Raw genomic sequence first — 16,426 nt, 5'->3', positions numbered from 1 at the left:
TGTTGGATGGCATCACCGACTCGATGGACATGGGTTTGGGTGGACTCCGGGAATTGGTAATGGACAGGGAGGCCTGGCATGCTGTGGTTCATGGGGTCATAAAGAGTGGGGCATGAGTGAGCAACTGAACTGAACTGGAAGTACTATGGGAGCAGAGAATAGAGTGAAAGCTTGGGTGTAAGTGCTTTCAGTGTCTATGACCATGATGGCTCTGTTGCCGGTAATCCGTCATAAACAGGAGAAAGAAGCTATGTCATTCATATTTTGTGTCTTTGGAAATCTGTACTACCATGTGGCATAGTGATTAAGAATCTGCCTGGCAATGAAGGAGCCACAGGAGACACGGGTTGACCTGTAGGTCAGGAAGATCCCCTGGAGTTAGGAAATGGCAACCCATTCCAGTATTTTTGATGGGGAAGTTCCATGGACAGAGGATCCTGGTAGGCTACCATACATGGGGTTGCAGAGTTGGACACGACTGAGCATGCATGCATATATTCATATTTTGTGTCTTTGGAAATCTATACTACCATAAGATAAACACATTCAAGACTTCATAGGTTGAACAAAATGCCACATGAGCCATTACTAATCCGAACCTCCTGCTTACACAAGACTCGGAAAAGGGACAGAGACATACCTAGTAGTGCGTAGTTTTCTCTTCACTCTCTTGTTCTTCATGACTTACTCAAATCAGGACAAATTAAAGGATAGGAACGTAATCAAAAATTCAAGTAAGAAAAACAAGCATATTGGAGGAAGATATTCATCAGGTTTTATTTATGTGATATTGTATCTCTGTGACTTCACAGTTAACATATCATATTAACAATCTCATATTTGTAAACATTAGAAATTATTTGGATTCCAAGTGTCTTAAATATTAAGAGAATTTTATCCTAATTTTATATTTCAATATACTTTTATAAAGTTCTAAAATGTCCAAAATTATTTTAAGATTTACTCAGTTTAAAGTTAGCTATATACATGTGAAATATTATTCATTATTTAGCTGATTAAAATGAACATTTTGTAGATATCTAAATTATACAATAATGAAATAAAACTAAAGATGTAATGAAAGTAAGTGTTGCTTCTATATAATATTTTTTAAAAATCAACATTTCAAAATCTCATGTTTAAATACACATACCTAAGATGTTGATAATCATTTTTATGTGTGGGTTGTTAAAGCAGTCCACTTAAAGTCAAACTTATGTAAAACACCTACATAAAATAGGCATTAAATAATAATTTTAGAAATAATTACCATTATAAGCATTAATGCTTATAATAAAACAAGCACTGCATTGAAAATGTTACTTCTGCATTTGTTCACATAACTTTTTACAGAAAGTGATGCACAAACACAGTTATCTGAGCAGATCTCTGTAGTTGTTCAGTCGCTAATTCATGCCTGAGTCCTTGCAACCCCATGGACTGGAGCACCCCAGGCTTCCCTGTCTTTCACTATCTCCTGGAGTATGCTCAATCTCATGTCCATTGAGTCAGTGATCCCATCCAAACATCTCATCCTCTGTCACCCCCTTCTCTTCCTGCCCTCAATCTTTCCCAGCATTAGGGTCTTTTCTAGTGAGTTGGCTCTTCACATCAGGTGGCCAAAGCATACAATAGTATTATGTAATTTCATATAAGCCTTACAGTAAGTAACTAAAATTGTCCTAATGTTCTTATTTCTTCTAACCATTAACCACACTTCATCCACTGCCAAGTGACAAACACTTTAAGATACCTTAGTCAATGCAGCAACTAAAAGAGCAATTATATCTGTACAAGACTATTTTGGATCACTTTCTAAGGCTCTCATAACCCCAAATAACCCACTGCACATGTTTTTATGAACTGATATACTCCCAAGCATGATTAACACAAAGAAAGTGCTTTAAACTGTGAGTCTCTTCCATGCCTACACCCTTCAGTTGACTTATGTTTCGTTTGTAACATCCAGGCTGAACGTGTCATGTCCCATATTATCCAAGGTGTGACACAGTTAAGAGGAAATGCTAAGATGAAACACAAAATGGGCTGCATTGTATTCAACCAAATTCTAAACCTTCTGCATACTTACTCAAGAACCTTCAAGATAGAGCAATACTGACATGTCAGAAGTCACTATCGATTAGTCATTTATACATTTATTAATTATGATAACCCTGTGTGTTACAGAATAACCTTGAATGTGCTTCAAATAATGTCAATCACAGTAATAATTATGAACAGTTTGCCTAATTACATCGCTCATTCTGATTCTTCAGTTCAGTCACTCAGTTGTGTCCGACTCTTTGCGACCCCATGAATCGCAGCACGCCAGGCCTCCCTGTCCATCACCATCTCTCGGAGTTCACTCAGATTCATGTCCATCGAGTCAGTGATGCCATCCAGCCATCTCATCCTCGGTCGTCCCCTTCTCCTCCTGCCCCCAATCCCTCCCAGCATCAGGGTCTTTTCCAATGAGTCAACTAGCATCCCCCCAAAATCACTGTGAACAATCGCCATATGCCTTGGGCTTTTACATAACCCGCTTAGAATGTTCATACCATTTTAGCTTCCCTTTATTTTTTAGGATTTCTTGACATTTTTTTCCTTCTGTTTTCCTTCAGACACTTAACAAATATAGTTTTACATGTTTTTTAATCTCACTATCCTTTTTATTAAGAACTGAATGAATGAGTTCCTATATGATATAAACACTCTTACAATCTTTCATAATTTTTAATGTCTTTCATTTCAAAAATTTTTGTTAACTTTTGACCAGATTTTTATTATTGACTACCTCATTGATGCTATACTTTGGGTTAAATGTTGAGAAATACTGGTGAAATAAACTTCCTTAACTGATGAAGTGTACTGTTCAGTGGGAGAGATTTAATTCTTGTCCTTTGTTAGCTCACATGAGTTCATACTTATTCTTCTACATGTCACTTCAGGACCTTCTGCATAAAGAGGTAATGGCTTCTTCATATTCTCAATAATCCTCTGTCTACCCTGGTAATAAGAATCTTCCTCTATCTCTGTGCTTTAATTGTTTTGAGAAGCTGATAAGACATTACAATAAAATCAGATTTGCCAATCCTTTTTGGTATATCATGCATTTGTTCTGCACATCAATCACAAGAAGTTGCTAATATTTTCAGGTGCATTAAAAATAAGCTAGGAAGACCCTGTACTACTTGATTAATAAAACTTAATCCAGAGTATTTTGAAACACATACTGAGATTCAATTTCTATTTGCATCTTAATGGAAAGTTTTGAAATCAGTGAGGTCTGTAATCAGAAAACTTGGGAAATAAATAATATTTAGATGAAAATACCCCACCATACCATCACCACCACTACAAAGAGAAGAACAGAAATCTTTTAAAATATTTTTTTAAGTACTCATCTTCTGAGCAAAGCTGTGAAGCTTTGGGAAAGAACAGAACTTAACTGAGCAGAAAGATACTCAAAATCTAAATAAAAATAAATAGCTATTGTAACTAGGTAAATCCGAGTAAATGTTAGAGAATATTTGATCCGTGTAATATAAAAATGATAATAGGTAGCTAGATGTTCTTCCTGCTCTATCATTTGGCTAATCCTCTGACACTTACTGCACTAAATCTTATTTTCCAAACATGTCCATGAATATGAACAGTCTGACCGAGTTTATGGATCTGGGTTTTTGAGCTATCCCCATAGACTAAACAACTTCTGACAGGAGCATGGTTGTCAGTTCAGTCGCTCAGTCGTGTCCAACTCTTTGCGACCCCATGGACTGCAGCATGCCAGGCCTCCCTGTCCATCACCAACTCCTGGAGCTTACTCTAATTCATGGCCATTGAGTCAGTGATGCCATCAAACCATCTCATCCTCTGTCGTCCCCTTCTCCTCCTGCTTTCAATCTTTCCCAGAATCAGGGTCTTTTCCAATGAGTCAGTTATTTGCATCAGGTGGCCAAAGTATTGGAGTTTTAGCTTCAGCATCAGTCCTTCCAGTAAATATTCAGGATTGATTTCCTTTAGGATGGACTGGTTGGATCTCCTTGCAATCCAAGGACTCTCAAGAGTCTTCTCCAACACCACAGTTTCAAAAGTATCAATTCTTCGGAGCTCAGCTTTCTTCACAGTCCAACTCACATCCATACATGACCACTGGAAAAACCACAGCTTTGACTAAATGGACCTTTGTTGGCAAAGTAATATCTCTGCTTTTTAATATGCTGTCTAGGTTGGTCATAACTTTTCTTCCATGGTTGTCAACTAACAGGTAAAAAATATAAAATCCTAAATCTAATCACACCTTCTAACTGAAACTACCACACAAAAGATAGAATACAGTGTATAAGAAGCTGATATATAGCAGGTCTCTGCTAACAGCAAAATGAAGGTCTCATTTTAGGTACTTCATAATTCTCTGAATTAATTCATTAAACAGAATGAATGAAATGTATAACAATGCAATGGGCAAACCTGTGGCAGCAATCCATCAAACTAGTATATGTAAAATTAACATTAATAGCACCCAGGAAAGGCATCACTGAACTATATATGAAATCTGGAGAAGACAAAATAAAATGGTTAACAGAATAAATTGGACACAGGTGGATTTAAAGTAGGTTCTTCGAGAAAAGTAAGCATCCCCTTATATCTTAATTAAAGATCAATATGACAAAGACAACATTCCAATAATCATAAAGAATTTTATTTCATTAGTCCCAGGGAAAGGTAAAAAGCTAAATATATAAATAGCTTCAAAAAAAGCTTACTTTATGAATGGTAGACCCACAGAGGTTATTTAACTCAGTGTCAAAACAGGTTCTACCCCAAAACATCTTTTTGAATTCATAGTTGAAGAGAGCTGCTTGAGTGGTGGCCTGCATAGATGTCTAATCATTACCACACTCTCAGACTCTTAAGAAAAATGACAGCAAAGATGTGTACTTTCAAAATACACAGCAGAAGGTCTTACTCTGTTTCACAGGGAATTAACGTATGTAAAGTGCTTAATGGTACACAGTAAATATCACATGTCTTTATTTTTGCAAGTGTTACTGGAGTAATTGCAGCAAAATCTCACCAGCCTCAAATTATTGCTTTTTGCTTCTCTGGACAGGAAGGTCTCTTACATTTTTGGCTCTTCGAAAATATCACTTGAACTCACTACTTTCATTTATCACATTCTTGTCTAGTAACATTTGAACAGTGTTAAAGTAACCTTGATGAAAAGAAGGGAAAAAAAAAAGTCCCATAAAGTGTTATGGACTGAAACAGTCACTCCTGGTTTAGAAATAAGTTGTCTTCTAATGTCTTTTAATGCATATAGCAGCCTGGTTAAGGATGATTAATAATTGGAAAATTAATGAATTAGTCTTTGGTTGTCCTCTTGGTCCCCAGTTTTTCTTTTTGCTTATGTTCATGTTACAGATTTTGCAAAGCAAATTCTTTGTAATATATCTATAATATACTGACTAAAATAAAGTGTTGAGCAATTCATGCATCATAAGAAGATAAACTTTTTTTTTAAACCAAGCGTAGTAAAAGGACAGATTAAACTGGTATAATCTGCTATTGTAAGTCATAAATACTTATGGACAATGTCTAACAGAACACTTAATTGTCTTGGTATATTTTTGACATCATCCATTTTCTGTTTATCAAGTGATATCGGAACATTTTGCTCACAAACTGCTCTCAGCTGGTAATGAATGGGTTAACTTTTCCTGCATTGTCCCTAGATATGAAAAAGGACAGCCTTGCTTTATTGTTAGGCTTCAGGTTCAGCAAAAGTTTTCTTCTTAGGAAGTGTCTAATCCTGTCAATGTATTGATTGCTTTTGCAATTCCTAAGGAAAGGTAGAAAGAGCTTGACACAATGCAAACCTGCACATGGTCTCTGGAAGAAATATTTTATTCCAAAGGGAATGCTCATTTATCTTTTATCACTAAGTTTAAAATATACAAAACCTGAAACACTTAGTGTCTTTCTGAACATAAATGGCTTTTTTAAAAATCATTCTTTAAGAATATACATGAAATTTCAATTTGCAGCTTTGTTTTAAATTTTAAAAATTCATATAGTTAAAAAAGTGAGGTAATGTGACTAAGAAAACCCTCAGATACATACCTGTATAGAAGTATATATGAATACTAATGAGTTATGCTTACTTTTTCTTCCCTTTCTAAAAGTATTTAATAAAAGTTGGCCTTTCATTTGAAGCAGTAAATAAAGCAGATTTACATTTTCTGAAACAACACACTTTGATAATAAGCTTTTCAAAAGTTTCCATTTCTCAAACTGTGAAGCCAACATCTTGATTGTTACATAAAATCTATAAGTATAAACAAATATATGAATGTATTATCAGTACTTCAGTTGTCATCTCAAAAATGTATTTTTACCATAAAGTTTCTAAGTCAGTTAATGTACATCAACAGTTAACTAAAGACTGGCCTTATTCACTCTTCCTTCTAGCTGATATTCTTAACAGGGCTACCAGCACATCAGTAAGGTCATTGGTAAAAAGCACAGAATTAGTCCTAACGAGAAAATGTTAACCCAATTAGTAATGTATTAGCTTTAGTGGGAATTATTTTAACGTTAGTACAACAGGTGCATTTCTTTTTTTCACTGTCCTTCTTTGCTAGAAATTTTTAATATCTGTTTGTGCATGCATCTCGGTTATGTCCAACTCTTTGCAACCTCGTAGACTGTAGCCCACCAGGCTCCTCTATCCATGGGACTTTGCAGGCAAGAATACCAGAGTGGGGTGTCATTTCCTCCTCCAGGATATGTTCCCAACTCAGGGACTGAACCCACATCTCCTGTGTCTCCTGCACTGGCAGGCAAAATCTTTACCACTGAGCCACTTGGGAAGGCCTAATATCTCTTCAGTCATCATTAATCAGAAGCCAAGTCTCTGACCTGCTTCTTAACACTGACATCCTGCTGCTAAGTCGCTTCAGTCGTGTCCGACTCTGTGCGATCCCATAGACGGCAGCCCATCGGGCTCTCCCGTCCCTGGGATTCTCCAGGCAAGAACACTGGAGTGGGTTGCCATTTCCTTCTCCAATGCATGAAAGTGAAAAGTCAAAGTGAAGTCGCTCAGTCGTGTCCGACTCTTAGTGACCCCATGGACTACAGCGTACCAGGCTCCCCCACCCATGGGATTTTCCAGGCAAGAGTACTGGAATGAGGTGCCATTGCCTTCTCCTAGATTAAACTAATTTGTACATTCTGAGTGTAAATCTCATTCTCAATGCATTAGGCCTTTGCATCTCAGAATCCTCTTTCATTTACTCAGAATTCAGATGAATTCTATGAGAAACTTTTCTCTAAGATTGTTCTCTTTGCTAGCTCTTATTTCCTCTGTGGACTTTTTCTATGTGTCTATTATGTAAAAGAGTCAGACACGACTTACTGACTCAACAATAACAAGCAAAAATTGTCCACCAAAGCTCCGAACTTCTCTGACCACTAATGCTAAGGAGAAAGCAACCCCATTTTTCCAGAATAGAAGGCTGCTGCTCCTCAGATTCCCTCAAATAAGAAAAAAAAAATTTTTCTCTTCTTTAAAAAACAAAAGTTAATGTTTTCAACATGAAGAAAGATTACTTACAGAGGGATTCGGAGGGAAGAGTAAGGGGAAAGCACAAAGAAGTCCATTTTGAAGACTGTGACCCCCAACAGACCCAGGGGCACCCCTTCTACTTTTCTTCTAGTCTTTCAATGTAAATGTCACTGTTAAGCTACTGAGATGGATCAAAAATATCACAGACCCTTGGGACTAACCAATAGAAGTCTTTAAATTTTTTACATTCAATATGTCAATCAGTTGAGAATAAAATATCAACCAGCTGAAAACAATTGCATCATCTTCTAATTTACTGACATCAGGAATAGAATATTATATGTGGATTTTTTTATCACAATAGACAAAATACAACTGCATGGAAAATCTACATATATATACACATTTATTTGGTATTGCCGACTAAGGTCCGTCTAGTCAAGGCTATGGTTTTTCCTGTGGTCATATATGGATATAAGAGTTGGACTGTGAAGAAGGCTGAGCACTGAAGAATTGATGCTTTTGAACTGTGGTGTTGGAGAAGACTCTTGAGAGCCCCTTGGACTGCAAGGAGATCCAACCAGTTCATTCTGAAGGAGATCAACCCTGGGATTTCTTTGGAAGGAATGATGCTAAAGCTGAAACTCCAGTACTTTGGGTACCTCATGCAAAGAGTTGACTCATTGGAAAAGACCCTGATGTTGGGAGGGATTGTGGGCAGGAGGAGAAGGGGACGACCGAGGATGAGATGGCTGGATGGCATCACTGACTTGATGGACGTGAGTCTGAGTGAACTCCGGGAGTTGGTGATGGACAGGGAGGCCTGGCGTGCTGCGATTCATGGGGTCGCAAAGAGTCAGACATGACTGAGTGACTGAACTGAACTGAAGGTAAGATTCTAAAACAAGTATTTAATTCCCAGATGGTCCATCTCTGACACCGTAGCTCTCCTGGGCAAATATATTTTAATATTGATGAATTATAAGTACCAACATACCAACTACTGTTGAAATGTGTATTAACTAACTCTGAAAGGCACGTGAAAGCATTTTTCTTTATAGACATTAAATCAAAGATGGACTTAAGACATGAAGAGCTGAATAAGTAACATATTAACAAAAATAATTTTTCTCTAATTTTCTATTTCCCCCTCTCCGAATAGCAGAGTTTTTATTATTGTTTGGAATAATTAATCAATATATCTTTACATTTAAACTGGAAACAAATGAACTCAATAAATTCTGTATCTATTTCAGTTCACCAATGATTTTCTCATCTTCTTTTTGAATAAAAATAAAATAATTTAAGAAGTAAAGATAATTTTATTGCAGTGCCTATTAAATTTAGCAGGCAATTTTTGTTTTACCACATACTGAGTCTAATGGCAGAATTCATTTTTACCATTTTAATCCTGACCATGTTCAAAACAATTGAGAGCATTTATCAAGGTTTTGGGCAATACACTTTGAGATATCCTAAGTATTTAGCATAATTAAGTTTAGCTGCACAATTCTCTATTAATACTTATCTTTCTGCCCAGGTATGTGCCCTCATAAAAATTTAAGATGAATTCCCAGTCCTTGGACTTTATCAGTTGTCTAAAGTTACTGCTGTGTGAAGCTCCTTAGCATCCCAAGTTATTTAATAAGAGAATATACACATGTTTAATAATTCTCATTATAGCAAGCACATTCTTACAAGGCTACATTCAGGAAACTACAGGATACATCTATCATATAGATACAAATTATAGTAAAAACTCGTGCAATAGGCAGGGCTGATTATAGTGAAAACCTGTGTAATACGCAGGGTTGATTGCAGTGAAAACCTGTCCAATACACACAGGGAATATGATTTTGCCTACATCAGCACCGGGTCTGCAAAATAAGGATTTCTTCATGAAATCATTTTACTATTTATCCTTTTCCTGTATTAAAACTCTTTTATCATATACCTTTTTCAAATTAAAATGATAAAGAATTGTTGAACAGTAACTATGCTGCATGGATCCTTTATTTTCTCCCTTTGGAGGAATCACAGTAAGATTTAATATGACGGTTATCAATAGTTTAATGCAACTTAATTCATCCAATAATATTGTCCTTAACAACAAACTGTGATAGAATAGTCATCAAGTTGTAGACTCACCCTATGAAATCTAACCCCACAAGATAATCTAAGTGATCTTGACACTTCTGTTTGATGAATGAAACATGATATAAAGCTTATGTACCTATAAAATAGTCCACATTGCCAATATAGTTAAGCATTGATTTGAAGAGACTGAGTCTATATACAAAGTTTACAGAATTTTTTTTGTAATCTTTACACGTTGTTTTTCAGTCATTAATCATGTTTGACTCTTTGTGATCCCAAGGACTTCAGCACCCCAGGCTTCCCTGTCCTTCACTATCTCCCTGAGCTTGCTCAAACTCATGTCCATTGGTCAGTGATGCCACCCAACCACCTCATTCTCTGTCACCCCCTTCTCCTGCCTTCAATCTTTCCCAGGATCAGGGTTTTTTCCAATGAGTTGGCTCTTCACATCAGGTGGCCAAAGTACTGCAGTTTCAGCATCAGTCCTTCCAAAGAATATTCAGGGTTGATTTCCTTTAGGATTCACTGGTTTGATCTCCCTGCTGTCCAAGGGACTCTCAAGAATCTTTTCCAGCACCACAGTTTGAGAGCATCAGTTCTTCAGTCCTCAGCCTTCCTTATGATCCAACTCAATCTATAGGTAATTGTTATAAAATCTAGGGCATCAAAATAGCTTACTAAGGTTGGAAGTGTTAGGGTATTTATACATAAAATCAATGCCCCTTTCTAATGGAACATTTATTATTTTCCAGATCTATGATACCTACTCACATTTGTTCATGGATTTCAAAGAACTTGCAAGTTATTTTATCCTCACAAAAATCATGTGTGCTTATTAAGTCAATACAGTCATCCCATTTCTCAAGTGATAAAGATGAGTCAAGAAGTGAAATGCCTTTCTGGAATCTGAATTACTTCTTGTCAATCTATTTCCTGACCTTATATCATACTACCTGTAAAGACCCATATCTATAAAATGGTATACTTGGTTAGTTTATTGGGGAAAAAGATTTGATAGTAGTGTTTATTTCATGTAGTGTTCTTAATGTAAAAAAAACATTATTTCTTCAGCAGAAACTGTCTATAAACACATACATATGCATATATACAGCCTAAGAGGCCACATAAGTATACTATTCTAAACCAGAACTTAGGTTTAGCTTCCTTAACAATATTGTGTAATTCTGGGCTTTTTTATTGCTATTCCATAAAACATAGACTGTCATAGTAATCTCCCTAGCAAGCTGAAGTTGTATTTCAGTGTTTGAGCGTTATTGTCTAAAAATAACAAAACCACGGTTTTTGAGATTAGAGGCAAAAGAGGTCAGTTTGCTTACTTTAAGTCTTCTGAGACACGTCTGACTTCTGACTTTTCTAATTTCAGCTAAGTTCTAGTGCAGCCCGAGCCTTGCTCTCATAGTTAAGCTCTTGTGTATATCACAACAGTATGAGTTACTGCTGACACAGCCATCACTCTTGTTCTTCCTAGTATTTCTTTCACTCTTTTGCTGATGCCATTATGAAAAATAGTGCTGACACAGCCTTAAAGTCACTTAATATCCTTTCTTATTTATGTGGCTGACTTGTCTTAAATTTTTGTTTGCAAAGAGGATATTAATGACCGTGGAGGAGCATTTGTTTAGAGTCTCTTCTTACAGGTTTTATAAATTTAATATACTGAAGTACTCTACAAACTAAATTTTAAAAACTACTAAAAAAGCGAAAGCAGCCGATGACAGAAAGTATTTGTGATCTTAACCTGAACATAAAGAGACATAATAACAAAGCTTGCTTCCACTATTGCCTAGTTAATTGTGATGGAGTTTATGCTTTCATTTCTTAGTGTAATCCATCATTAATCTCCATTTTTGATTATCAAATATGGATTTATATCTTATCACACCAAAACATTTGTTATAAATGCTTTCAATACATGGTCTTTATTGTATTTAGGATAAAGTATCAGAAGTGTTACTTATACTCTGCATTCATTTTCAGTATTCTTACAAAAATGCTCTCCATTTATACTTTGATTGATAAAATAATGAAGGAATATAAAAAATTATTTGAAAACAAAATTTAGTATGGGAACATTGAAACTTGGGGTAGACTGCAATGCTAAAACCATCAAAAACTGTGAGTTTTCACCATGAGTATAATTCTGTTCATAGCTTTTCAATCTAAGATTTATTTTTATAATGCTGAATAGATTTTGTCATAGATAGCTCAATGAGCTAAAAAAAAAAATCTTACCTATATGAGTAACATGTCATTTATAATACTAACATTTTAAACATTAAAACATAACAGAATTACCAATCAGTAATAACTCACAGCATAATGAAAATTAAATAAAAATTTTAAACAAATTTGGTTGAAAGTCAATTAGAAACCAAAATATATTTTTACAAATGTTTCAATATCCTTAATATTTCAGTTTTAAAACTGCATATTTGTTTAAAAAATACCTTTAATAATAAATACTGCATGCTATTGATGATTTTTCTTCAAAGTTCTTTAAAAGCATTTTTTAAATTAATTTCAATGATAAAATAAAATAGTTCAAATAAGATTTTTAAAATTGTATTATTTATAGATATATACCTAGATATATAAGGCCAAGTAAAATTAATTCACATATTTGTACAAATGAACCATGTTGTTTTTACAAAATATAAATAAAACTGGATAATTCAAACATATCAGTATGATATTACAATTGTAACATTTCTTCTGACATATGTAAGATCACCTTTTATACTCAGTAGGAGTATGGTGGAAAAGTTATATCATGACTTAATGGACAACTGTACATTTCACCATATCACGCTTGTAATCATGACAGATAATTAGATAATCACGTATATTAGTAGTTAAAATATCAAAAACCGAGTGGTGTAAAATAAATTTATATTATCACTCAAGCTATAACTCAGGTGAAATTTGAGCTTCTGGAAGTTGGCATTGTTAGTATTTTGCAACTTTTACATAGTGCCACTTAAATTTAAAATTCAAGTTCCAGACTTCCCTGGCAGCTCAGGGGCAAAGAATCTGTCTGCCAGTGCAGGAGACACAGGTTCGGTCCCTGATCCGGGAGGAGCCCACGTGCCTCGGAGCAACCAAGCGCATGCACGGCAGCCACTGTCAGTACAGCCAAAAATAATAATGAAATAAATTTTACAAATAAGTAAAGTTCAAATGCCAAAACAGCCTACATCCTGGGTTCTATTTAATAACATAGTCACTTATTCATTAATGGAAGCTGGTATAAAATGAAGTGAAGTGAAGCTGCTCAGTCATGTCGGACTCTTTGCGACCCCATGGACTGTAGCTTACAAGGCTCCTCTGCCCATGGGACTCTCCAGGCAAGAGTACTGGAGTGGGTTGCCATTGCCTTCTCCAGGGGATCTTCCCAACCCAGGGAACAAACCCAGGTCTCCCGCAATGCAGGCAGATGATTTACCATCTGAGCCACCAGGGAAGGCCATAAAATGGAAAACTTATATGAAAAACATATAGAAATCATACCCCCCCTCCACTTTTCTTCTAGGATGTTCAAGAACGTCACTGCTTCTGGTACAATAAACTCTACTTCAGATTCAGACATATAAGTTTGGATATAATGCGCACAACTGTTTATAAAATTAGTGATCTCATTAAATCATTTAATCCTAAAGTAAAAAAAAAATGTATCAAAGATTTTAGCTATGTTTTGAGTTCATCACACTGAATATTAAGTTCTCATTTTCCTTCCTATATATTGACATATCCTATACACATTTAAAATATAACTTATCAATTGCTATTACCTTATCAATTTATGGGATAGTTTATCTTTGTTATCAAATATTGCAATCTAAAATATTTTTATTTAGAAAACTTGTAGTATTTTGAAATCAATGGATAACTAATCAGACTGTATTTAGTTCTAATAACTAAAAGAGAATTCTTCTAGAATACTACCATTTATATTTTGGGTTACATTTCTTTTGTTGGGTAGCTAATTTTTTTCATGCATCAGCTGGCATTTTCAAACACGTCTCACAATCAGATAAGCCCAGCATGACATGGGATCAAGCTTTCACTGAGAGTTCCAAACAATTAAAGAGAAATGCACTTACCATGTTCCAGCCGGGATAGAGGTAGTCTGTGCCAACGAACTCAAAGTAGTGAGCAAACCCTTCCTTCAGCCACACGTCTTCCCACCACACGGGAGTCACGAGGTCACCAAACCACTGCCATCACAGATGAATGGGCATCAGATAAAATCACCTCTAGCCAGGGTTATCTCATCTAGAATTAAATGTATTCAACTATGATGATCACAACTGGAATTCATTTTCTAACTGATTTTGGGATTCTAAAATAGGTTATAGCAAGACTATTAATTGAACTACTTGGGTGATGCTAATTTTTTAATAAGTGTATGCAGGGTAGAACAAAAATAAAATGATCAAGGAACAGGAAAAGAATATTTAGCCTAGGAAAGAAAGGACTCAGGAGAAAAAAAAAATGCTGACAGTTGTCTTCAAATATTTGAAGACCTAATATTTAGAAGAAGCTTGGGTTCTGTGGCCCTGCAGGAGACAAATCAGGACTAATGGATGGAAACTGGGGTTTGTCAATTGGTGAAGTGAAGTGAAGTCGCTCAGTCGTGTCCGACTCTTTGAGACCCCATGGACTGTAGCCTACCAGGCTCCTCCGTCCCTGGGATTCTCCAGGCAGGAATACTGGAGTGGGTTGCCATTTCCTTCTCCAGGAGATCTTCCCAACCCAGGGATCAAACCTGGGTCTCCCATATTGCAGGCAGATGTTTTACCATCTGAGCCACTGGGGAAGTCTGTCAGTTGGTAGAGGTTGCTAAAAATGCAGGAGACCCTCTAACAGACTAAAATGGATGAAGATGGAAACTACTACCTCAAGAGGTAGTGAGCTCACCACGGGAAGTACTGGAGCAGCACCTTCCAGTGGCAGAGGCATTTCACAGACAACGTCAGCTGACTGAAAGAACTGAAGGCTTTCAAGATGCTCCACACCCGACTCTCCATGATCCTATGATAATGAGTTTTGGACCAAAAAAACCCCTAAGATCACTTCAAGAAAAATAATGTTGTAATTTTTAATTGGTGTTTTGATTAGATCATGATGCATTACTCTGAATTCTTTGCTGAGTTCAGAAAAAGCTTAAAGGAATTCTTTTTTCATTAAAAAAACAAAACAAACAAAAAACATTATATACCAGGAACTATGACACTTGGGATTTAATGATGAAAAGTTAGACAACTTGTCCCTTCTGAGGCAGCGAACACTTTATTGTGGAGGAAGGGACAATGAGGTGAGATAGAAAATAAAAAAGAAACAAAGAAACAATAGAATTTCAGGTCCTATTAAAACATGATATGTATGGGGGAGGGGTTGCTTTAGATTGTAAAAGCCAAAAGGTTCTCTCTAACCAGATGACATTTGAGCTCAGACTTTAATGATAAGAAGGAGCCATGAGAAAGCCTTAGGCAAGAGGATTTCAGGCATTTATAAGTAACTCTTAGTGTGAAGATTCTAAGTGGGAGTGAGCTATTTAAGAAACAGAAGGAAAAGACAGTCAGGCAAGTATCAGATCATAGCTCTACGGCTTTAAGAGCTAAATAGCTTGGTGGCAGAGCGTTTCAATATTAATAATAAAGTATCTCTTACTCAGAAGGATCTCTAATCGAAATACAAACACAAGATAATTCTGAACATGCTGATGACCACAAGTTAAATGATATTTTAAGTATTTTTTATTCTTGATCAGCAATTAAAAGTCTATCTTAAAAACTGCAATAAGAAGTAGGTGAGGAGAGATGGTAATGTAGAAAATACTTTGGCGCTGACAGTGGAAATTATTATATGTTTCTCCCAGCTTCTGGTTCATTTCCTCATAGTACGTAGCTGAACATCACTAAGCTAAAACAAGAAAGTAACTGAGAGTCTGGAACAAATGAAATCCAGTTCTAGGAACAACAATTATCAGTATGCTCTTGTTTCAAAAGAACTCTACATGTAACTTGTGTCTAGGAATGTTCAAAAAGGAATCAGTTTTTGCATCAAAGAATTATATGATTAGCTGGAAACCACTTTTAGCACAATAGAGAAGCACTAGTTATCTCTACAATGGATCCGCTCAAGTCACTCAAGCAAGGAACACATGCCCTAGCTGAGCAGCATGGCCGGTACAAACACCACACAGGTTCACTGCCAAAGGCTGACATTTAGGTAAATAGTCACGTGGCCCAGAACAATTGATCATGAAGTCTGTGTTCATGTATTAGCATTTACCTATTCAGCTTTCTTCACTGACAACATTTTCTACCTCTCTTTAAGATTTTCAAACTTTTTAAAAAGATAACAAGTTGAAGTGTTACGGTTTCACACTGAGATTTCTGGTGTTTTCACTTACAAACTATCCATAGTTTCCGGTCACCAGGACAACCTCCTTTTTATTAAAGCACAGATGTTTATTTTCAGTTATTCTTTTCATTAGAATCAAGATTCAAATAGGTATTGTGAAGTCTCTGTCATACCTTTCACTCATTGTAGTAAAATGCATGAAATTAATTTTATCTTAGCTTCACGACAAAGCAGACTAATTTACATATGAATTTCTAAACATGCCAAGACAAAAAAATATCAATCATTTCAGAACAAAGAGTCTGTGGCTGAGTTAGCGAAAGACTTCCTAAGTGTCTGTGTGATGGGAGAAGGGGAATAACAAATTGATTTCAG

General features: G+C 35.9%; 1 protein-coding gene across 1 annotated transcript in view; it reads right to left on the bottom strand.

The window, feature by feature from the left end:
- Nucleotides 1–16,426, bottom strand: part of TRHDE (thyrotropin releasing hormone degrading enzyme) — a 457,777-nt gene that overhangs the window by 193,518 nt on the left and 247,833 nt on the right. Inside the window, exon 5 of the mRNA XM_052640844.1 lies at nucleotides 13,786–13,899. Within this exon, the coding sequence (XP_052496804.1) occupies nucleotides 13,786–13,899 (114 nt within the window). The remainder of the gene's footprint in view (nucleotides 1–13,785; nucleotides 13,900–16,426) is intronic.

Source organism: Budorcas taxicolor, chromosome 5 (genome assembly GCF_023091745.1).
Source record: "Budorcas taxicolor isolate Tak-1 chromosome 5, Takin1.1, whole genome shotgun sequence".
In the NCBI taxonomy this organism is placed as follows: domain Eukaryota; kingdom Metazoa; phylum Chordata; class Mammalia; order Artiodactyla; family Bovidae; genus Budorcas; species Budorcas taxicolor.
The sequence above is the reverse complement of the archived record's forward strand: the minus strand, read 5'-3'. Positions and strand labels throughout refer to the sequence as shown.